The sequence below is a fragment of the Condylura cristata genome, unplaced genomic scaffold (assembly GCF_000260355.1).
Source record: "Condylura cristata isolate star-nosed mole 26May11 unplaced genomic scaffold, ConCri1.0 scaffold00033, whole genome shotgun sequence".
NCBI classification, from domain to species: Eukaryota; Metazoa; Chordata; class Mammalia; order Eulipotyphla; family Talpidae; genus Condylura; species Condylura cristata.
The window spans coordinates 14,683,341-14,705,448 of record NW_004567134.1 but is presented as its reverse complement, the minus strand read 5'-3'; the positions used below and the strand labels follow the sequence as shown (position 1 = coordinate 14,705,448).

The 22,108-nt window shown below is 50.0% G+C and overlaps 2 protein-coding genes across 5 annotated transcripts in view; one reads left to right on the top strand and one right to left on the bottom strand.

Annotated features, from left to right (window-relative positions):
• Positions 1-475: 475 nt before the first annotated feature.
• Positions 476-8,056, bottom strand: MBD4 (methyl-CpG binding domain protein 4). Of its 2 annotated transcripts, none has more exons than XM_012732065.1 (8): positions 7,814-8,056; positions 6,921-7,097; positions 5,669-6,513; positions 3,474-3,548; positions 3,264-3,398; positions 2,404-2,553; positions 1,809-1,912; positions 476-1,009 (listed from the first exon to the last, which is right to left on the bottom strand). In XM_012732065.1, exons 1-8 carry the CDS (start codon positions 7,900-7,902, stop codon positions 932-934), a joined length of 1,653 nt encoding a protein of 550 aa, XP_012587519.1. In that variant the 5' UTR covers positions 7,903-8,056; the 3' UTR covers positions 476-931. The 2 variants fall into 2 exon arrangements, with proteins under 2 accessions (XP_012587519.1, XP_012587520.1); XM_012732066.1 differs by having other exon boundaries at positions 3,474-3,545.
• Positions 8,057-8,309: 253 nt separating this feature from the next.
• Positions 8,310-22,108, top strand: part of IFT122 (intraflagellar transport 122) — a 56,391-nt gene continuing 42,592 nt past the window's right edge. For all 3 annotated transcript variants that reach the window (XM_012732162.1, XM_012732161.1, XM_012732160.1), the window contains exons 1-5: positions 8,310-8,423; positions 14,600-14,666; positions 15,926-16,010; positions 20,209-20,287; positions 21,738-21,814. In XM_012732162.1, coding sequence (XP_012587616.1) covers positions 8,383-8,423; positions 14,600-14,666; positions 15,926-16,010; positions 20,209-20,287; positions 21,738-21,814 — 349 coding nt within the window. In that variant the 5' untranslated portion in view covers positions 8,310-8,382. The remainder of the gene's footprint in view (positions 8,424-14,599; positions 14,667-15,925; positions 16,011-20,208; positions 20,288-21,737; positions 21,815-22,108) is intronic.

Genomic DNA, 22,108 nt, shown 5'->3' with positions numbered 1-22,108 from the left:
TCTATTTATAGGAAACGCCTGGATTAGGCACAGATAGTAGATTCACAGATTCCAGAAAGGAGAGAGGGAGCCATTAGGTTTGACTGCTAATAGGTACAAGACTTCTTTTTTGGGGTGATGAAAATGTGTTGGAGTTCATGACGATGCTTGTGCAGTGCCCAGCCTCCCCACTGCCCTGAGCTGGGCGAGCTTGCCTGCCTCTAACTCTAGCTCTTGCCCAGGGCCTCAGTGGCCCTCTTTAAGTTGCCGTGTCTGCTCATCTTGTCTCCAGACCTTACTCCTTTTTTTAAAAAAAAATATTTATTTAGGCATACAGAACTGGGGTACCTGCCAGAGGTGCAGGGAAGGTGAGAGAACCCACCGGAGGCAGTGGGGAGCAGAACAAGTGGACTGATGAAGTGCACTGCTGAGGGGAGCAGCGGGTGGGTCAGGAGAGGTCTGCCGCGCCCTGTAGGTCAGCTCCTTGGCTGGGGATCGAACTCGAGCTGCAGTGGCTGTGGACTGCTTCAGTGCTGAGACTTCACCCCTGCCCCACCGGAAGGCCTCCTTTTGTAGTCCTTTAGTATGACAATTGTACGACAGCATTTTTATAGGAAGAGAACAAAGGCTAACTTTTCCTTAAGCCAGGTTTATAAAATTTGTGTTATTGACCATTCAGAAAAGGTACTGTCACTTTTTAAATCATATTTCATTATGGGAAACATCATACACATTGTTAGGATTGTTGTCAAATTACAATTTATTAAAAAACCTCAAAATCTGTTCTGGCATGTTCAGTAGCAAAGCTCTGTCAAGTGGCATGAGCCTTAAGAAAACAGAATCAGATTTCTGACTGGGCTGATGACATCCACACGCCTGTGCTTAACAGAGCTCCGAGGAATCAAAGCGCAGAGCAACGTCTAAAGAATGAGTTTGAAAATGTCAAAGAGTGCTAAGACAGATTTAATTTTTCATGATTTTCCCAAAGCCAGTCGTGGTATTTATTTAACTTATGGTCTTCAGGGTGCACCTGGAAAAATAAAGCACATTAGGAGACAGAGGCCTTATGTCAGGGTCAGAGATACATTTTTCAGACTAGCTTTTAAGATACGGTAGAAGAACAGTACCTGACGATCATATACCTGGAAGTTACCTTTAACCAAGTGGGCTTCACCGATACTTAGACCTCTAGCTTACAGGAAGGTAACCCTTTACACTTCACAAAATCCCTCTTGACTCAGCAGGGCTGCTCGCCAGGGCTCAGGGTACACTCAGACATAACACTCTCCTTTCTAGAAGAGGTCACAGACCCTGAGTGTTCAGTGGACAGCTCAGGTCCAGTAAGTGGTGCAGAGGAAGAGGCGTGGCCAGACCTACGGGCTAGTGCTTTGGGGTGAGTCACAGACGAGGAAACTAGTGACCAGGCCACCTGGCAGTGTCCACAGCTCCACGCCACCACCCCGCTGCCTGTGAGCTAGGCATACTCCACAGCCTGGCAGGACCCGGCACACAAGCGTCACCTAAGACCTCTAGGAGAAACCCCAAAGTGCCTGCTTTCCTCGGCTGGTGCGCTTCTGAAGGCAGTGCCAGGAGGCAAACTGCAGCGGCTCAGAGACCACCGTGGCCGTGACAGCAATAGCGCCAGAGGTGACAGCGCACTGGAGACGTGGCCATCAGAACGGTGCCCTGCACCACTTGCTGCCCCTCAAGTGGGGCACAGAATCGGTGGTAACGGTCATGGCACCTCTGTCCAAGAAACACTCTCGCAGATGTCTCTGATCTTCGAGAAGAACTCAGCCAGAGAAGTTCTGGCTGGGGGTGGGCCTTACCTGCCTCCACTCGTTGACGCAAAAGATTCGGTAAGAGTCATTGCCGTATTTGCCAATCCCGTGAAGCTCGATCGGGTACCTCCACTGCTTTGTCAGATACTCATCTGGGGGAAAACAGCCACATCTCAGGTGAGCGGCTAGGAGTCACACCCCTCAAGTGGGTAGCAATGGTGTCTGGTGGGACAGAAGCAGAAAAGGAGAGGAAGGCCTTCCTAAGCACCCAACTGTGAATGCTTTTTCTTCTGGATTTCCACTCACCTCTATCTGCACCTCCCACCCGCACTTACTAATCGTTATTATTCTGTGCTGTGCTGACGTGCTGACGAGACAGTGGCAATGTCCTCAAGGTCACGTGGGCTTCTGCTTCACTGTCTTCTTCCTCTGACTCTGCCCAAGTGGGCTGGCCAGTCTTGGGCAAAGATTTACTGCAAGCATCAGTGAGACTGTGGTTTGGGCAATGGGTCTGTGTTTTAAATGCCTTCAATGCTTGAGCTTAATGACCTCTATCAGTGTGACAGCTGGGACATTAAAGTTTAAGGTGTGGCTTTCTTAAGTAGCTTTGTTTAAGTTTTTCCTTGGCCCAGTGGGAAAGTACCTGAGAACTTGATAATGGTTTTTGCACGAAGGTCGTAGAGACCGAGAGGTTTCAGGAGTTCTGACACATCTCTCCAGTCTGCGGTTCTGGCTACCTCGGCTGAAGGATACTTCTCCAGAAATTCCCAAAGCACAGGGATTGCCATTTTTCCTGGGAAGCAAAGATAACTGCATGAATGAAGCTCCCATACAGACCGGTTTTAGGGCCTGGTATTTCCTCATCTAGAAATTTATCATAGAGTGCTTTTTGCTTCTTCTTCTTCTTCTTTTTTTTAAGATTTATTTATTTGTGCATACAGAAATGGGGTACAGGCCAGAAGCTCAGGGGTGGCGAGAGGCTTCACCAGAGACAGAGTGGGGAGCAGAACAGGCAGATGGAGGAACTATACTGCTGAGGGGTGCAGCGGGCGGGTCAGGAGAGGTCTGCCACGCCATGTGGTCACCTCCGGGGCAGGCGGGAATCGAACTCATGTGGAAGTGGCTTTAGCTTCTTAGTGCAGTGCTTTAACCTGCTGCGCCACCAGGGAGGGCCTGCTTCTTCTTTTTAAACCATGAATGGTCATGACCTGAAGCAGCGGCCACTTTCAGGGTCAAAAACCAATACCATTACTCCATTGGGAAGCAGCCAAAGAATGAGGGTGCCAAGTGCCTGATTTTTATGGGTGATCATAATTTGGAAGTTGAGAATAAATGAGACTCTGCTCCTCGTGCCGAGTAAGAGCTCCCAGGGGAAGCCTACTCACCCCTTGGGGGGGTCACCCAGGTGTTGCATCAAACCTGGACCCCAGGCCTCTTCCTCAGGTCAACACTTGCTCTCCTCACACTGTCTCCACCAAAATAAAGACGGAAGAACCCACGAACCTGAGGTCCGGTTGAGAAATATAGTCGCGATGAGGAGCTTCCACGGGTCATGAAAAAGTGTTTCTTGGACGAGGTTGAAAGGGGAGCGAGGAGGGGTCCACTTCCTGAAGGCTTTGCGTCTCGGCGGGCTAAGGGCTAAACAGACACAGCGTCAGTGCTGAAAGCCTGCAAGAGACTTCCAATTGGATTTTCTGGTTGGAAAAGGGATACCTTCTTTGTTATATCTGCTGGAAAAATACAGGCTTGTTTTCCTTTTTTCTATTTGTGTCCGTGGGATGGTATCTTCTGAAAAGGAAGAGCACTGTTTATAAAATCTATGTTTAGCATAAAGAAATATTCAGGATGCTAATAACAGTAAAAACACCCCAATCCTACGAAACATTTACTAGGTGCCAGGCAGGAAGCTAAGCATTCTACAAAATTAACCAATTTAACCTTACTAATGTCCTATGAGCTAGGTACAATTTTATCTCCACTTTGCAGGTCGAGAAATTGAGATAGTAAGAGGCCAAGTTGCCCAAAGTCACACAACTAGTGTCAAAACTGAAATTCAAATTTAGGTTTCCTGACTCCCAGGCTCACGCCTTGGCAGTTCTGTTACACGAGTTCCCTATGACTTATATTTGGAGTCCATGCTCTTAAAATTTGGAATAGGAAACATTTTAATATAGTTGTACACCATGGTCACTACATGTGTTGAAATTATACTCATGAAGATTTTTCATGTCATGAACTTTTAAGTGAAACCAGCAGTCTTTGACATATGAGCTCAATTTAATTTAAAAAAAAAAGCTATAATATAAACCAAAATGGTATAATTTTGTTGTTGCTGAGTAGGTGCTGGTTTAGACAAAACAGAATCTGAAACCAAACTTCACTGGGAAGCTCAGTTAATATAACCACCATTTGACATTTGACCTAAGTTAGTTTTCAGGTTCCTTGAATTTCTACAACCATATTTAAGACTGTCTTCAGCCAGACCCTCTACATTTCAATATCAGGTTTTTCACTTCTCATTTTACTTTACAATATTCTTGCTGCAAAGAGCTGGACCAATGAGGGTTATTTCCTCCGTTTTACAGGTGAAGACACTAAGACTTAAACATTAATCTCAAAATGATAGTGGTATTGACTATGGGCTGGAACAAGCATCCCGGGCCCCAGATAATCAGCCTGGTGTTTTTAGCTCTTCTAGGTCACGTAGGTAAAACCTAGTCAAAGAGTTAGGACAAAAACGTTATTAGCTGCTTAATCACTTTCCCTATGAATTCGTGTGAATAATAACTAATCTCCTTTAAGACTCAGAGACTGAGCTCAGCTGACCTGGCAACTCTCAGTCAGTGGAAGGCCTGTACTATTCCACTGGACATCTATTAGCAGAAGGGAACATCACCAAAGGTAGGGAGCGAGGCTGCTTTATGTACAGGATGCACAGAATATGTCCACTGTGGTGTGTGTTTAGTGTTGAAGTTGCTCTTTATAAAAGCAAGAAGCCTCTATAAGCTTCAAGGCTTTCTGAAGCCCTCCGAAGCTGAAGACTTGAAGAATTCGCATGTCATTCCTAGGTGCCTATGACTGTGTTCTGTGAAAGGTGGAGAAACTCCAGGCACAGCAGAGACAAAGCGATGAGTGGCCTGAGTGCAGGAGTCAAGTCTAAACCCCTGCACCACCAATTTGTCCAGACTGTCTCCCCTCAGGACTTTAAGTACAAGTTGCTATTCTTCTTTAAAGGAGTTATTCATTATACTATGATGGCATAATGAATAACTAATACAGACTGCTCAAAAGGTCTCCTTTTTATCTCTTACTCACTGAGGTATTATAAAGGCAAACTGCTAAGCTCTGAACTTTGTATTAAGAGCATATTACAAATAATAGATGAACTATGTGATTACAGTTTTGAATTATTGAGAACGCTAAAGTATTTTAGAGAAGCATTGCATTATAACAGGAGAAAAAAATGACCATGATTTATACAAAATTAAGCTGGAAGTCATACATGAGTAATAAGTAACAGCATGAGCGTGAAAAGAAGACCCTCTTTTTGACCTATTTATGGGGTGTGTATACAAAGTGTCTGCCCCAAACCTCTTCAAGTATGAAGCCCTTTCAGTTCTCCTAAAGCCTTAAGGTTACTGGCTGGGGAGGGACAGCTGTAAGGTGAGTCTCAGCTGCTGCACCAGAGTGATGGCAGCGGCTGTTGGCATGCAAATATCCTCTGCTGGGGGCGCACTGCAGGCTGATTCCTTCTCTGCCAGAGGAAAGGGCCTGGATGCCAGTTTGGGCCAAGTGATAGAATGGATTTTCCTTCTATTCCTACCTCCAAACTGGTACAGGCATGAAATACAGTATCCAGAGTATAAGGGGCTCGTCACAAGTCTACAGCACTTTAATACACTGAATACCTTGACACAGTTTCTCAGAGGTGGAATTTTTCTCCACCTGTGAGCAGCTGCAGCCTATTTCAGTGTCGCCTTTGAAGTCATCGATATGCAAATGTCCCTTCCTTTCCCCAGTTTCCACTTTTGTTCTTATTTCTTCAGGTTCTAAAAGGGTATCTTCACACAGTTCACTGGGTTCTGCTTCTTTAGTTGAACATAATTTGTTTACGTTGCCAGAAGTTGTTTGTTCACAAAGAAAATCGGCTCCTGAACACTCTTTCTTCTGGGGCTCCCCCTCAGGGGTCCTGCCCAGGGTGTCTTTGCTTGCCCTGCGGCCAGCCTCGGCAGCCCCATCAAGCTGACTCTCCTGTGCAGCCGGCTCACTTTCAGCCTCTGCTTTACAGCACGCAAATTCTCCTTTTGTGTTTGTTGGGGTTGAATCTGGAAGACTCTTCTGGCACCCAGCTTTCGTTTTCTTAATTTTAATTCCTTTCGAAGCAGTCACCTTTCTTCGGGACTTTGTAACCTTTCTGGGGTCCACACCATCCACACCATCTCCTTCTTTCAGCAAACGAATGGAAGTCAAGTTAGAGAATCCTCTGCTATCTTTTAACTCCAAACCACCCCCTGGCAAAGGGAGCACATCTTTTTTCTGCCTGCTTCGTGTCCTGAGGGTCTGGCCTGAACTTCTACTATCCTTTTGTAGCTGGGAGGTGAGAGCCGCCCCACCGCAGTCCTTATATCTTGACTTTAAGCGCCTTTTAGAAAGGACAGTAAAATCAAAATCTTCTGGCTTAAGAGAATTCTCTCCATTTTTGTGAAGATAATTAGCAAGTGAACTTCTGGATCTGAATTTGACTCCTTGAGGGCTAGAAAATAACATTAAAGAAAACAATACTAGTAAGTAAAAGTGACTCTTAAGAAGAAATGAACCACATTTCCAACTGTTAATTAGTAAGTTCCAAATGCTGCCACAAACATGTCATTTAAAATTTTAAAAAGTAACAAAACTTTTAAATAGTTTCACTACTATCAAATTAGTACAAGTTACTTTACCTACAACTAAGTGCAACTTAGCATCAACTCACAGTTACAGGAAATGTATGTACTAATCCCCGTATCATTTGCTATAACTAAGCAATGACATTGAAGAAACAGAATCTGTAACAATTTTCTGGAGCAGGTAGGAAGAGGCTAAGATTCCTGCTGTGCTCTCCCATTACCTGCTTGGAGAAAACCCTCTGGCTATGATGCCTTTACCACTTTGCAGGCTCACCTGATAAAGTACACATCGTATTTTCCTGCTGTTTTCCCAGACAGTCGCTGCTTCACAAGTCTTTCCCATCCACACGGGACAGGTGTCCGGTGTTCTGTGACGGCAGCACCGTCGCACTGCGCAGGAGCAACGGGTTCTTGAGGCAGACCAGAACCCTCACTTTCTTCACTGATAAAACTGAGTGACAAGAAGATTAAAAGTTAGCTGGGTCGGTAGAGATGTCTAAACCAATTTCTATAAATAGGGTTAACTAAGCAAGAGCTAGTGACTGGAATTGGAATCAAGGTCTTCTGAAATAATTGGGGGTTAAGTTTAATTGGGATCTGGAAAACATTACTCACAATTTTGGAGATTTGGAAACTGAAACCTGGCAAAATAGCACCAGCTCTGAAATCAAGACTGGCCTGAAATCCCCCTCTGCCATTTACTAGTTGTGTGTCCAAGAACTAGTTACTGATTCTCTCAAAAGTCTCGTTTCTCTGGCTGTAAAAAGGAGGTGATAACTCTCCTGTGGCAGTTCTGAGGAATTAAACTTTGAAAAGAAAATGTTGTTAAATCACCTTAATCTCAATCGCACATTCACAAATAGACAACTCACTTCCGGGTCGCCCCTGGCTATTTAAGATGTGTCCTTTTCCAACGTTTTCCCGGGACCCTCCAACTCAAGCAGATCTCACCTTGCACCACAAAACCTCCCAGCCCCCTCGACACTGCGGATAACGGGGTCGCGAGCGCCCAGGGCTGACACCATCCGAAGAGAACCAGAGCTCCAGCCCCCGCACTTAACCTGTGGGTCTCCGGGTCTCTGTCCACCCCAGGTGGCCCATCCACCTTCTACTCCCCGGTCCCACTGCGCAGCTGGGGAAACCGGGGCTCAAAGGCGGGCAACTTGCCGGAGGTCACACGGCTGATCTGTGACTAGGCGCTCACGGGAGGTGGCCGAGGGGGCACCTCCGCAGTCCCCCGGGCTGGAACTCTCCATCCCAGTCGTGACCGTCCAGCTAGCTCCGGATACAGCAACCGGCCGAAAGGTGCGACGCCCTGGAGTGAAGTAAAATGTAAAAACCCCTCGATCTCACAGCGCTGGGCTGAACCCCAAAGCTGAAGGGGATGAAGCCTCAGTACCCTGCAGTTTATTTTCCGCCCCCTTGCCTTTGCCGCATCTCCGCCAATCAGACCCCTCGCCAGGAAGACATCCCGCCTCCCCCTCATTTCCGACGAATCAGTGCCCTCTACTTGCGCAGACGCCTTCCAAGCTCCCACGCCGACTGGCGTTTGGGCTTCCCTAGCCGAGCGTTTCAGACATGCGCACTCGGACCTCCCAGTCACACGCGCGCGCGCGCGCGCGAAGCTCACTGCGCATGTGCGTTGCCAGGGGTAGCGCAGGTCGCCTGAGAGACTAGCGAAGCGGGGCCGGTTGCTGAGGCCGGGAGGAGGAGCCCGAGGCGTGAAGGAAGCCGCGATGAGGGCAGTGTTGACGTGGAGAGATAAAGCGGAGCAGTGGTGAGGAGTCGGGCGGTCCGGGAGGAGCGGGGGGCCGAGCCCCGGCGGGGCTGGCGGGAGCCATTGCCTGAACCCCGCTGTTGCCAAGGGCAACGGGCCTGCGGCCTGGCCTGAGGCTGCAGAGCGCTGGCGGTGGAGCGGGGAGGTCGCGCTCCCACTCCTTTGCGAGGGGGAAACTGAGGCCCGGAGAGGGGGGCAGAGGGGTGCATCAGGCGCGAGGCAGGGCGATGTACACACACACAGTCGCGGTCAGGTCTGTGGCTCCCCGCTCAGTCGGTCCTGGGCTCTTTGTACCCCCACGAGTGTTTGTCAGACGCCACAGGTGTTCGCCCTGCGCGGTTAACTTGACTTTTCCCTGTAAATTGTCTCGCTTATTTTCTCTTACATTTGTCTACATTTTACAAGGAAACGTTACTCGCGCTGTGAAAATCAGCTATCAGTTGAGGACACCTGTAAAATTTGAAGTTGGGAGGAGCCTTGTTCCCAAGTCGCAGCTGGGTGCTGTGGCTCGGAGTTTTGCTCAGCCTGGAACTCTTGCCCACCGCACTGGGCATTTAGCAGATGCGGTCAGAGGCGATGAGATGGAGACCTCCAAGCCAGTATCTCTCCTGGGTGCCCGAGGCAGGTTTGATAGAGAATGGAGAGAGATGACTTCTTCCCCTTATGACTGGAAGTGATTGATTATGTATTTCCTCACCTAAATCCATCGTGATGATACATTTTGGGAAATACTGACTTTGGAGTGGTTCTCCTCAGCCTGCCTTTCAGTCTCCCCAGAGCACCTTTTCTGCTTCATAGTGAAGCCTCTGTTTTTGCCCCAGGGACAGAAAACTTCCCAGTCTGTCTTAGGCATTTCTGTGGAGAGCATGCTTTCTTCCCTCTGCTCACTTTGAAATCCTTTAAGACTGCCTTTGGAGATGGTTGCTCTCTCTTTTGTACTCTGCACAGCAATAGCTAATGCTTACTGCCTGCACACAGTGGCTAAAAACTTTACATTTTTTGTCTCATTGTAGTCCCATAAGAGCCCATCAAGGCAAGTGCTATAACTACCTCTACTTTACTGAGGAAGCAGAGAGGGTAAATGATTTGCCAAGTCACAAAGTAAGTGGAGGAACTAGCTTCCTCACCCAAAGCCAAGAAGGCTCTTAGCCATAATGTTAATTTTTCCCCTTGTTCCAGAAGCTGCAAAGCCAAATGCCTGCAGGAGTCAGAGAGGCAACATAAATGGGAAATGTTTGTTTGCATCTTAAACACAAGGATTTCTGTTTCCCTCAGTGTAATCTCTACCCCGCTTTTTGGGGAAACATATAATTTTGCTATTATATCTTCCACTTTTAAAAGTCTTGAGTGAAAACAATTTTTCTTTTTAATTTTTTATACTTATTTATGCATATGAGAACAGGAGTACAGGCCAGAGGTTGGGCATGGTGGTGAGAGGATTCACCAGAGTCAGGAGCAGAGCAGGCAGATTGACTGAAATACACTGATGAGGGGAGGAGATCAGAAGAGGTCTGCCACACCATGTGGGTCAGTCAGCTAGCTCCCTGGCCGGGGATCAAACTCATGTTGCAGTGGCTACGGATAGCTTCATAGTGCTGTGCTTTAAACCGTTGCACCAACAGGGAGGGCCCTTCTTTTTAATTCATATTATAAAAGTCCTCACCGGATCCTCCCTGGTGGTGCAAGAGGTTAATTACAGCACTATGAAGCTATCTGCAGCCACTGCAGCGTGAGTTGGATCCCTGGCTAGGGAACTGACCCACAGGGCACAGCAGACCTCTCCTGTCTCATTCCCTGCTCCTGTCAGCAGTGTATTTACGTTTGCCTGTTCTGTTCCTCATTCTGTCCATGGTGAATCCTTCATCCCTCACTCCCACACCCCTGGCCTATACCCCAGTTCTCATATGCATAAGTAAGTATATCTTTAAAAAAAATAAAAGGCCCCACAGCACAAGTTGGTAACTGAAATTTGGCTTGATGTGAGACAGTAATAGGGAGTTGTGGGGAGTGTGGCGATCTGTAGAGCTCATGCTCTCCTTGTAAATGGGCAGCTGCTGCTCAGTTTCTGACCGTTACTACAGGTAGGAATTTGGCCTAGTGTGTCAGAGAATCCCATTTTCACCCGAAGCGAAGAATCTGGGTTTTTATATGAAATGTCCTAATTTCAAAGTGTTGGCATCTAATGTAAAAATAACAAAATGCCATGTGGGCCAAACAAGACATTTACTGGCCAAACACAGCCTGATTTGCATCCAGTTTTCAACCCTTGGCATAGAATTTCACTCATTTCTCTCTTGTGGTACTTAAGAGTCTGTCTAATGTAAGAGTTTTTTGTGGATCTGCTTATTTCAGAGGTCTGTGAACCCTTTTAGAACAAGGGATGTGTCTTGTTCATTACCAAGTTAGCGCAAAACCCAGTCCAATCAGTAGCTGCGCCTATGTGGAGAACAGGTGTATTCATGAGTGGATGAATAGGTGAGTGGGTGATGGATTAAGGAGGTGGTTGCTTGTTTTCTGGCCCATTACAGTTGGAAACCGTGTGTATTTTCAGAGTGTGTGTTAGGATGGGGACCGGAGGTGTTCTCTAGACCTACAATCCCGTGGCAGCTACATATGCTAACTGACTGCCCAGCATGAGACTAAACAAATCAAAAACTCAAACTCGCAGGTGGCAAGGTTAGCCCTGCACAACTGAGCTGGCGTGGGCTCCTGTCTGCTCCTCTGCTTCTGCTCCAGCCTTCCCGTCACAGCAGAGGTTCTTGTTTTTGAGTCCTGCTGCTGTGACCCTGTTACTCCACTCCTCATAAACCTGGGGACTCAGTTCCTGCCTGAAAGGGTTTGCGAATGAGAAAGAGAAAAACACACACACGAGAGTAAAAGCCAAAGAAGGAAGTTTATTGCACTCTCAGGCAATGGTACTGGCGAGAAATAGGCTTTTTATACAGTTATGGGGTAGACCACCTCACCGGGCACTTTGCCCGTATTTAGAGTTGTTTTCCTTGTTTTTGCATCCTTTGTCAGCTAATGCTTAATCACTGGGCAGGTTCTGGGTCTCTAAGTTTCTGCCCCGGCGTGGTTTTTAACCTACTTCAAATCATGCATTTAATGAAGTGGTCCTACTTACCTGCTCTTCCCCCTAGGCTTGCTAGTTTTTAAATTGATGCTTTATAGTTGAGCAAAAAAACTCAATTTTCCTACCCAAAGGCACTTGCCTAATGACCTCACTCTTCTCTGAACTCCCTCATTTTCTCCCTTAAATCACTGCTCCAAGTTCTCCTCAGTGTGACACCCTGCTTGTGATTTTGGCCCACCTTACTCCAGTGAGGCCAGTGTCTGCTGTCACCCTCCACTCGCACCAGCAGGAACTCCTGAGCTCTCGCTGTAGGCCAGTGTTTGATGTGCTTGCTTGTTTAATCGAGGTAGGAATTGATACATGAAGAAACAGAGACATAGCAGGGTGGCATAAAGTGCCTCAGATGCCAGGCTGGTAAGCGAGGCTGAGTCAGATGAGCAGGGTTTGGAGGGGCCCTTGGGGACTGCAGTGCACCGGGGGGGGGGGCAGTGCAGGATGGGCCAGGCTCACCTGTCTGCAGTGGAAATTGGTGACGAAATGTTTTCATAGGAAGCGCAGGCGGAGAGAGTGCCAGTCTGCTGCACAGAGACCGCTGCCGATGGGGGAGCGCCCCAGCCCCCAGAGCGTCAGTCAGGCTGGGTGCAGTCAGGATGGGTTCTGCCCGGGACGGAAGTTGGAAGACAGGACAAGGTCTAGGGTGCTTTTCAGTTCTGAGTGTCTTTGATGTTATGATGGAAATCTGGGGTTGAAGATAAAACCTTGTCATTTGTTGATTATACTCATTAGTAGTCAAGGACAGTGCCATGTACTGTGGGCTGATAAATGTGTAAAATTAGGTCACGGCCCTCAAATTGCACATGCCTGTAATAAGGGACAGGATAGTGGCTGAGACAATATAAATTATAGACAATTATATAGTTCAGAGCTGAGTTGACTTGTTCAGATTCTAAACAAAATAAGAGTTTAGGTTGGGGCAGATTAGAATTGTATGTTGTGCTTTAGGAAGGCAAATTTCAAGAAATTCAGAGAAAATGAATTTTCACTTTTAAGAGGGAGGCTGTTTAAGGTTTGGCCCAGATGAGAAATGATCGGCTGATAATTCAGCCCCAAAATCCTTATGAAGAAGGGGCCACACGGGAACCACGCTGATGAGTTCGGAGGTACACAAGGCGGGACAGGAGCCAGATGCTTCTTCTCAGAAAAGCCAGATGCTCCTTTACAGCAAAGGAGCCCAGACGCAATCCAGAGCCCTAGCGCGGCCGCGGCAGGTGTCAGGAGGCTGTCTGTGCAGGTGGGGGAGGAGGGCGCCGCCTGCCCTTGTCTTGTAGGTGAGCACCGGGCTCAGGCAGCCCCCCTCTCCTGCCCCTCTGTTTTTCATGCTCCCTCTCCGCCCTGCTTCTTCCTGCTCAGTGTGAAGCACCCACTGCAGGCTCAGGGAGAGCAAACCTGAGCGTCAGCAAGGCTGGCTCCCACCCGACAGCGATGAGAGGGGCAGAACTCAGGGAGGGGCCCCGCTGGAATCCTCTCAGTCCCAGGGTCTCCACCAGCCACCGTGTGACAACAGACAGACAACTTACCTCTGTCCTTTCGTTTCCTCAGTGATAAAAACGGGCTGGTCATGCCTGGCCTTGTCTACTGCCTTATGCCATTGCAAGATGAAGTGAAACAACCTAAGTTTACACTCGTCAACTCTTTACTGTTAAATACAAATGAGTTATTTTTATAGGAAGCGTCTGAGGCCAGCAGAGCTGAGATAAAAAACTTGGTGAATTCCACACATTGTGCCGGAGCCAGTGCTGATACCATTTTTTGGTTGTGATAAGCATGGCAACTGATGCTAATTGTTTCGTCCGTGTGACATATCATGGTAATGCCAAGAAAGGAGGCCATAAAGCGAGGGGGGCGCAGCGAGATGGGCTGCAGCCAGCCGGCTTGGGTTTGGGTCCCGGCTTCACGTCCGCTCAGAGCAGTTTTTGAGGCTAGTTACTGAACTTCTCTGTGCTTTAGTTTTCTTATCTATAAAATGGGTGATAGGTTTTCGTTAGGATTAGTGAACTAATGTCTCTAAAGAATTTTAATTAGGACACGGTAAATGAATGTGCCCACTGTTTCATTATGAACGTGTGAAGGGTGACAGAGATTTGACGTACTTGACATTACAGGCGTCAGCCACAGTATAGCACACGTTCTCTTCAGACCCGAGTTGAGATTCTGGCCTTTCTACCTGGTGTGGTGCACTGCTGGGCCTCGCTGGCCCTGCCCCTCAGCTATAAAGTTGGATCCTTTTTTTCTCCCTCACAGGATTGTTGTGAGGATGAAATAAAAAGTGCATTTGAAAAGCACAGCAGGCGTCTCTGGTAAGCCTCCCAGCGAGGTGACCAGGGCCGGGTATTTTGATTACACACAGGGGCCTGTCTGGTCCATGCTGAACTTCTCCTGGAAGGCTGTCTCAGCAGTGCGGTCTGACATGCTCCAGCTAATAAGATCTGTGCCTGGGGCACTCGAGAAGCTTTGTAACATGGCTCCAGCCTGGTTCCCCTAGCCTTATCTCTTCCGTCTTGCGCAGAGCCAGATATTGTGACCGAATTAGATTATTTTCTCCCCCCCCCCTCAGTCTTCGCTTTTTCTTTGCCTGAAATCCATCACCTGCCCCATCTCCTCTGCATGTCTCAAACGCCTCACACCTCAGTGTCGCCCAGTAATGGACTCGTTGGAAATAGCAGTGATGTATTAACGAACGCCCAGTGTCTCAGAGACTTGTGGATTTACTAGCCCTGCTCATTTCCTCAGATTGTCTGGCTTTTATGTATTATAAGAAAAGCTCCTACTCTCCACTCTTGACCCTTTGCGTCATTTCTGGCGTCCGGCTTCTGGACGTGGGGAAGTGGGGGCAGGGAGCTAACTGCTGAGTGGCTGGGTTGAACGGACTGCCATGTGCGGTGGCTGACTGGAATTTAAACTAAATGCAGTTCTTGGTCCTTATTCTTCACCCTCAGACATAAGCAATGCCAGAATGCTCGAGAAGTTTGCTTCCTGGGCCATTAGCAGACCTCATCATTTTGGTTCCTAACTGTCCTTTCGTCTTGTCTTGTCTCCTGTTTAGTATATACGACCTTGCATTTAAGCCCGATGGAACCCAACTGATTTTGGCTGCAGGAAACAGATTACTGGTAGGAATTTGTCTGAGTTTCCTTTTAAGTGTCTCCCCCCCCCTCCTTGTAAGTACTCTGAAATGTGACCTCTTTTTTTTTTTTTAAGACAAAACAGGCTAGGGTGGAAAAACCAGTCATTACTTTTTAATAGGGAAGGAAATGAGCTATTTAAAACAGGTAAGTAAACTGTCTATCAGATAGGAACCTGTGAACAATACCTCCTTCGGAGTCATTAATCTTTCCCTTTCTACCTTGAGACACCCACGAAAGAGTTCAAAACAATTAATCAAAATGTGGGCTGCTGTCAGTTTCCATTTTGTCCCCCTAAAAATTCAAGCAACAGAACCGAAGGGGCGCCCTCAGTGAGAAGCCAGAATGCCCGACCCCCACTTGGAGGCTCTGGTCTACCTAAACAATTCCATATGGGTGCTGTCCTGGTTTCCATATTTTCAAAGACTGTAAGCTCCCTCTGGACCAATCCCAGTGCATAAGATTTTCAGGGACCCCTTTGCGTGACCCAGAAACCTCCCTATAATCTCTCCTTCCTCTGCGTAAGTCCATTTCCTCGTGCCTTGTTGTCTCTAGATATGTGGACTCACTGATCTCCATTCTCCGCACGGCAACTACCCAACCTTACAGTCATACTTAGAGTGTCCTGCAGACCTCTCCTCTCCGGGGGAAACATTCCAAATCCTTCTGGAGTTTATCTTCTCCAACACAAACCATTTTTTCCCTAGAGGGTTTTGCCTTGATTTCTCAGATGATTTTTTTTTTTTTAATCTCTAGACATTGTCTATGTTACACAGCTATAAAATGTCCTAAATCCACACAACAGCTGTGTTGTTTAACCCTCCGTCCCGTTTGGAAGCCAAGTTCAGGTCTACAACTGCCACACTCTTGGCAGCAAATGGGAAAGATCTCTGTGAAGTTGACGTCTAGGCCAGGGGTAGCGCCCAAAGTAGTCCTGTTGTCTTTCATATCTGACTCTTGGTTTATGCTGACTTTATCTGGAGTCTGGCTTGACCGGTATCCAGATTCATGTTCGAGTGAGAGAAGTTCCACAAGGTGAACTTTTATTTCTCGAGGAGTATTGGTATGCTCCTGGCTTCTCGGGTGTCCGACTTTAAGTCACATCCTCTCCAGTGGAAGTTTTCATTTGATGGAAGTTTAGAACATTGACAGATGTTTTGTATACAAACAGAAACAGCCACTGCAGCTTGTAGGAATTCTGATTGACAGGTCCCATGTTGATAATCTGTCCTTCTGGCTCTTTCCAGGTTTACGACACCTCCGATGGCACCTTGCTTCAGCCCCTGAAGGGGCACAAGGACACCGTGTACTGTGTGGCGTACGCGAAGGATGGTAAGTGGCCACTCTGGGCTCACAGTCTCGGTGATGGCCCAGAGCTGCTCATTTTCTTCCTGGGGCTGTTTCATTTAAGTTCAAGCACAGCTTGAGCAACTCAGTCATTCAGCAGACTAGTACTTATTGAAGGCTGTGTGCCAGGCCTTGTTGTAGTCAGAGAATGAGAGAGACCAAAGCCCCTGTCCTGAGGGTGGATATCTGGGTGGGTTGAGGGGTGAAGATCATGAGGGAGGAGACCCACAGTGGACATAGCAAATAAGTAAACTAGGCAGTGTGGTAAGTTAAGGAAGAAGACAGAGCAGGGCAGGAGAAGGGCTTGAGAGTGCCGGGCCAGGGCCCTGGGCCCAGTGTGACTGGGCTGGCGAGGGTGGGCTCACTGAGGCTGCGCAGGGAGGCAGTGGGATTCCGGAGCTGGGCATGGGGGGATGAGGTTCCTCGGATGTGAAGACTCTCAGGTGGGACTGTGCCTGGTGCACGGGGGAGGGAGGGGAGAGGGCTAACAGGCAGCGGGGCCAGCTCTTCCTGGCTGTCATTAGAACTTTGGTTTTGATTCTCCGTGAAAATGCATGGAAACCACTGAGGGCTGCTGAGCAGAGGCGGGAGCTGATCTGCTTGCTTTTTAAAATGATGGTCTGCAAGGGGGGGAGGGCTGGGCAGGGAGAAGAGAGAGGAAGCATCGGGCAAAGGTAAGGGCGGGGGCACTGGACGTGGGGAGACGTGAGCAGACGTGATCAGATTGTGTGTATTGCTTGAAGGGGGGCCCGTGGATTGCCTGGCAGGCTGGATTTGGGGAGTGAAGAGGGACTCAAGGATGGCGCCGAGGCTTTTGTCCTAAACTGTGGGGGGGTGTGCTCTGCTGAAGCACATCTACTGAGGGAAGGCTGCAGTGGAGAAGCCTGCAGTGGACGGTCAGGACTTCTACTTTGGACGTGCTGCGTTTGAGAGAAGCTGGTGTTGTGGGGAAAGGGGAGGGAATTGCCAGGACAGAGCGCTCGAGTGGACCAGTGGAGGTGGGGCCTAGCACAGGAGGGGGGTGTGATGGGATAGGTGGTGGCGGGCGTCCCAGTAGGTGCTGGCAGATTGGAGACATTTGTAGTAGGAGCCTAAAGGAAATCACTTCCATCCTTTCCATGGGATGGGAAGGATCACGAGTGTGGGGAGAGGAAAAAGGCATAGTTGCTAGGAGAGCGGATGGCCATTGAGCACGGGGACCCTGGAGGCGTGAGGGGTCTGCTTAAGGCTGGCAGTGATGAGCTGAACATAACATCAGCTGCTGCGATGACCCCTTTGAGCTGCGTCATGCGCTCTGGGAGGAGGTGAAGAGTTGTGTTTTGCAAGCAGCTCTGCGAATGAAGTGAGAGCGAGGAGGAGGGGATGAGGTCTGCACAGGACTGATGTAATCCCATGTGTGGCCTGGACTGCTGACTGAGGAGTGGAGGCTGGGAGGACCACCTGGGCGGAAGGCGGCGGAGAGGCAGCTTCTGTGGCCAGGGGAGGGGAGGCGGTGGTCAGAGAATGGGCACGTGAAGTTGATACTGAGAGTTAAAAATAACCCATGCTGCCAACATGTAGGGTTCGTGGGAAGAACCGGCCTTTGGGGTGAGAAGACTCTAAGTTCCCACTCCAGCCCACGCCACAGCTCTGAGCTTGAGCTCTGTCCATTTCCTCATGAGTCACAGGGATCCAGGACTAACAGGCAGGCGCTGTGACCACTGCTGGGAGGTCGGAGTGTGACAAGGCTCGGGGGGACCAGCCTCATCCCCGAGGCTCCTCTGGGGGATGGACCCCCCAGGGAGTCTGATGGAAGCTATGACCCCTCCTATAAAGATGCAATACTTCAAGTACACACACAGTTCCAGCCCAGCCTCTTCTTTTTAGACTGCTGTGAAGATCCAGAGAAGTGGAGGGCTTGTGGGCATCACGTAGCCAGTCAGTGGCCAGGGCAGCAGTCATTTCTTGCCCTGGAGTCAGCTGTGCTGTGCCCTGTGGTCACATTTCTCAGGTACATGTGCGAGTTCAAGTTTAGGGTTCGTTGGTGGGGGAGCCTGGAGGCCTCGGCTTCATCTGGGCTGTGAGCAGAGCAGGTCACGGGCCCGGTAGATTCGGGGGCCACAGTGCCCCAGAGTTGGTGAGGTGAGGGGCTCATTGGCCTGCCACATCATTAAGGCCCTGGCGGTGGCCAGGGTGAGTTGGCATCAGTGGCATTTGCCAGCCGTTGCTGAGTCCTGTCACACACGTCATCTCCCGACAGCCTTCCGAAGCGGGCAGGGCAGGGGGCTTCTCACCAAGGAGAAAATAAACTTGGAGCCACTACAGGGGGCAGCGGCAGAGATGGGCCTGGCCCGGGCCTGCGGCACCCCCATTCTTTCTCGCGTGTCCTGCCTCTCCACGGCCTGCGCACCCTGTAGGACGCCATAACCCTTAGCACTGACTTCTTTTCCCTCTTTTCCATGGAAGCGCTCTCAAGTGTGACGTGCTCTTGAGTCTGCTGGGCTCTAACTCCCCCTTACGTTCAGGATTCAGTGAGCATCATCCATGGTACAGAGATGATGTGTCAAGAAAAAGAATACAAGACAATGTGAAGAAGTAATAGAAAAATAATAGCTGACTTGCTTTCCATATTGATTCTATGCCAGGCGCTGTCCTAACCTCTCTCATCTCACGTGATCTTCACAGTTAGAAGGTCAATACAATTGCTGTATCCATTTTTCAGACGAGGAAATGAAAGTGCAGCGGTGAGCAGGAGCTGATCCCAGGCCCAGCCCAGGGCAAGGGCTGTCACTGGGAGCCCACCCTGCCCGGTGCCGAGACCCTCCGCCTCCCATCTTTGTCTCTTGCTGCCTGTAGTGCGGAGGGGGAGCGGCAGGAGGAGGAGACAGCTTCTGTTTCCCCGGAGCTGGCAGCAATGTCACATCCACTGATCCGCCCCCGAGGAAGGTGCTTCGCAGACACGGCTAGCGGACCCGCAAAGAACCTCTGAGGAAGGCATTTTCTTTTATGTTTCAGATGAGAACTTTGAGGCTCAGGGAACGCTGATGCCCAAGGTCAACTTCCACTTACCCTAGATTTTCTGAAAGTCTGAAATTATCTAGCAAGGTTTACAAAACTCTGACAGTGTTTACCTCTTAGCTCCGTCTCTCCCCAGGGGGGAAGGCCCCCTGGTGTTGGTGACCCCGATTCCCTGCTCCGCCTCTGGGGCCTTGCACACAGTGTCAGCCACAAGTACTTCTCTGTGATACACGGCTTCTCTCCAGTTCTTTCCTTCATAAGTAAGTTAGTGTAAAAATGATAGATGCGTCGCTCTTTTGCACACAGCCATTGCTCTAGGGTGAAGAGCGAGACCTCAGCTATGGCCAAAGCCCCAGGGCTCCTCTCCCACCATCTCACCCCTGCCCTCGTGTCCTGGGCCTGCTGCCCCTCAGCCCTTAGTCATGCCAGGCCTTTCCTGCCTCAGGGTCTTCGCACATCTGTTCTGCCCACATACATAGGTCTGTCTGCTCTTTCCGCAGCTGGCCAAGCTTTGCCTAGCCCCGAGAGCAGCGCCTCGGAGTTTTCCCTTACCTAACCTGGACACTGGTTATTCTCTTTCTTCGGACTCATTTATTTATTTGTGCATACAGAACTGGGGTACAGGCCAGAGGCTCAGGGGTGGCGAGAGGCTTCACCAGAGACAGAGTGGGGAGCAGAACAGGCAGAGCGACGAAGCACACTGCTGAGGGGAGCAGCGGGCGGGTCAGGTGAGGTCTGCCGCGCCATGGGGTCACCTCCGGGGCAGGCGGGAATCGAACTCATGCGGAAGCGGCTTTAGCTTCTCAGTGCTGTGCTTTGACCCACTGCGCCACCAGGGAGGGCCAGGACTCACTTCTTGTGTTGCCTTACTGTGTTTGTTTCATTCATTTAATTTGGTCCCTCTAGAAGAAACCCCATGGAGGTAGGGGCCATGTGTCCTTGAGTCAGACTTCATCCTCGGCACGGAAGCAGGTACCTAGCGTGCAGTAGGCGCCTAGCACAGCTTTGTTGGCCCGGTGCCAGGCAAGGCGGGAGTTGAGTCTGGAGTGCTGCCGCCCAGGACTGCTAAGTAGGGAGCGGCTGGTGCTTGTTAGGTACTTTGAAGCACTGGTATTTAAGGAAAGACTCTCTGGGAAACCCTGGCTTAACATACGTGTGAAAATTTTCTTTTCAAAAATCCTTTTAGGTAAGCGCTTTGCTTCTGGCTCAGCTGACAAAAGTGTCATTATCTGGACTTCAAAATTGGAAGGCATTCTGAAGTACACGTGAGTAACCATTTAGGAGTACGTATTACTCCTTTGACTCTCACTGAGCTTCGTGGGCAAAGTTCTATAGGAGAGATAGAAGGGAGAATGTGTTTTGCTGCAGCTGGGCTTGGAGTTATGAGGTGTGTGGTGGGTGATGAACAGGCGAATGGACATTTCTGGAGCGGGCAGCCTGGCCGGCATCAGGCTTGAGGTTTTTGTAGAGCTCGATTTAGTTAGTGTGACGGTGCCGTTTCCCCTCCTCCCCGACCAGCGTCCCCTCTCAGGAGGGCCTCACATGCCCCGTGTCACAGCCGGGCACTGGGGGGGGGGCGCAAGCCCGGTCTCCTGGCTGCGGGCTCTGCTTACAGGCTTCTCCTGGCCTCTGGGAGAAGCCCCCCCCACCCCCTGCGGCTCCAGGATGCTTTAGAGGCTCCCGCTGCAGAGGCTTTCCTGCCCTCTAGGCTCGGTGAGTTGCCACATGGCATCGCCACAGTTTAGTTTTACACTTAACTGATTGCCGAAACTTGCTTTCATCTTGCCAAGCCAAAGCTCTCTCTCCTTCGAACGATGGTCTCTCCCTCTCGCCTCAGCCCCTGGCAGCCCCAGGCTGTGACTGTGCCCTCGTCCCTCTTCCATTTCCCCTCCCTGGTCTCTTCTTGCTCTCCCTGAGATTTCTTCCCGGCTCCGCCCCTGGCGACACTGCTCTGCTTTCTCCTCCACGAACTGGGGTGCTCCAAGGGTCTCCTGGCAGCGGGGCCATGGCATTTGTCTGTTGGTGACTGATTGATCGCACTTGGCACAGTGGCCTCAAGCTTCCTCCATGGCGAAGCTGTGCCAGAATTCTCCTTTTTAAGGCTGAGGAGTATTCCGGTGTGTCCGTTCAGCTGTCGCTGGTGGACCCTGGAGTCGTCTCTGCTCTTGGCTGCTTCATGGCGGGCATCTACAAACACGACGAATGTTTGCAGTTATCAGTAATGAGTTCCACAGCCCGGAAGGAATAAAACCACGCTGGGACACCACGTGCCGCCTGGTGCGCGCAGCTTTCACTTTGTGTTAGATCGGCCACATTTGCAGGTGCTGGCCTGTAATACTTTCCTGGCACCCCATTGTGGGCCCTCCGCATGGCAGCGAGAGCAGTGGCCATCAGTAAGACCCTTCTGGTGCGCCTGGCACCGGCCCGCAGCTTTACCTCACTGTCTTATCAGCTCCCGGACTGGACGTGTCCAGCCTGCTGGCCCTGGGGGTGTGGCACTGAAGTTGGGCCAGGCTGGGCTGGGCAGGCAGTGCTTAAGATAGCTGGAGGGTGGGGCGTGTCGGGAGGAAAATGAACGCCTGGGCTGTTTGTGGGCCACCTGCGTGGGAGGCGGAGACGTGTAGGCCGGGAGGCTGCGGACTCCTCACTGCAGTCCTCAGTCACGGCCTACGCGCCTGTGGCCTGCTGTGGGTAATCTCCCTGCTTCGCTTGCAGGCACAACGACTCTATCCAGTGCGTCTCCTACAACCCGGTCACTCACCAGCTGGCATCTTGTTCCTCCAGTGACTTTGGTAGGTTCTGATTCTTGCTGTCTTGTCTTGGAGTAACTGAAAATCTGGCCAAAAAACCCTGAGGTTCGTCCAAACTGTGGGGGTTTGTCCCGAGCGAATGATACTCTCTGTCTCCAGAGGCCGAGGGAAGTTGCTAGCCATTCTTTATGTAGAAACCAAAGGGTGAACGGTGATGTCGTCTGGTGGACATTTGGGAGACAGGAGGAAGGGGCCAGGGAAGCGAAATGTGGCATGGCGGCGGGGTGTCTCTGCGAGGCCTGCCGGCCTGACTTACTGCTCAGGGGCAGTTCCGTC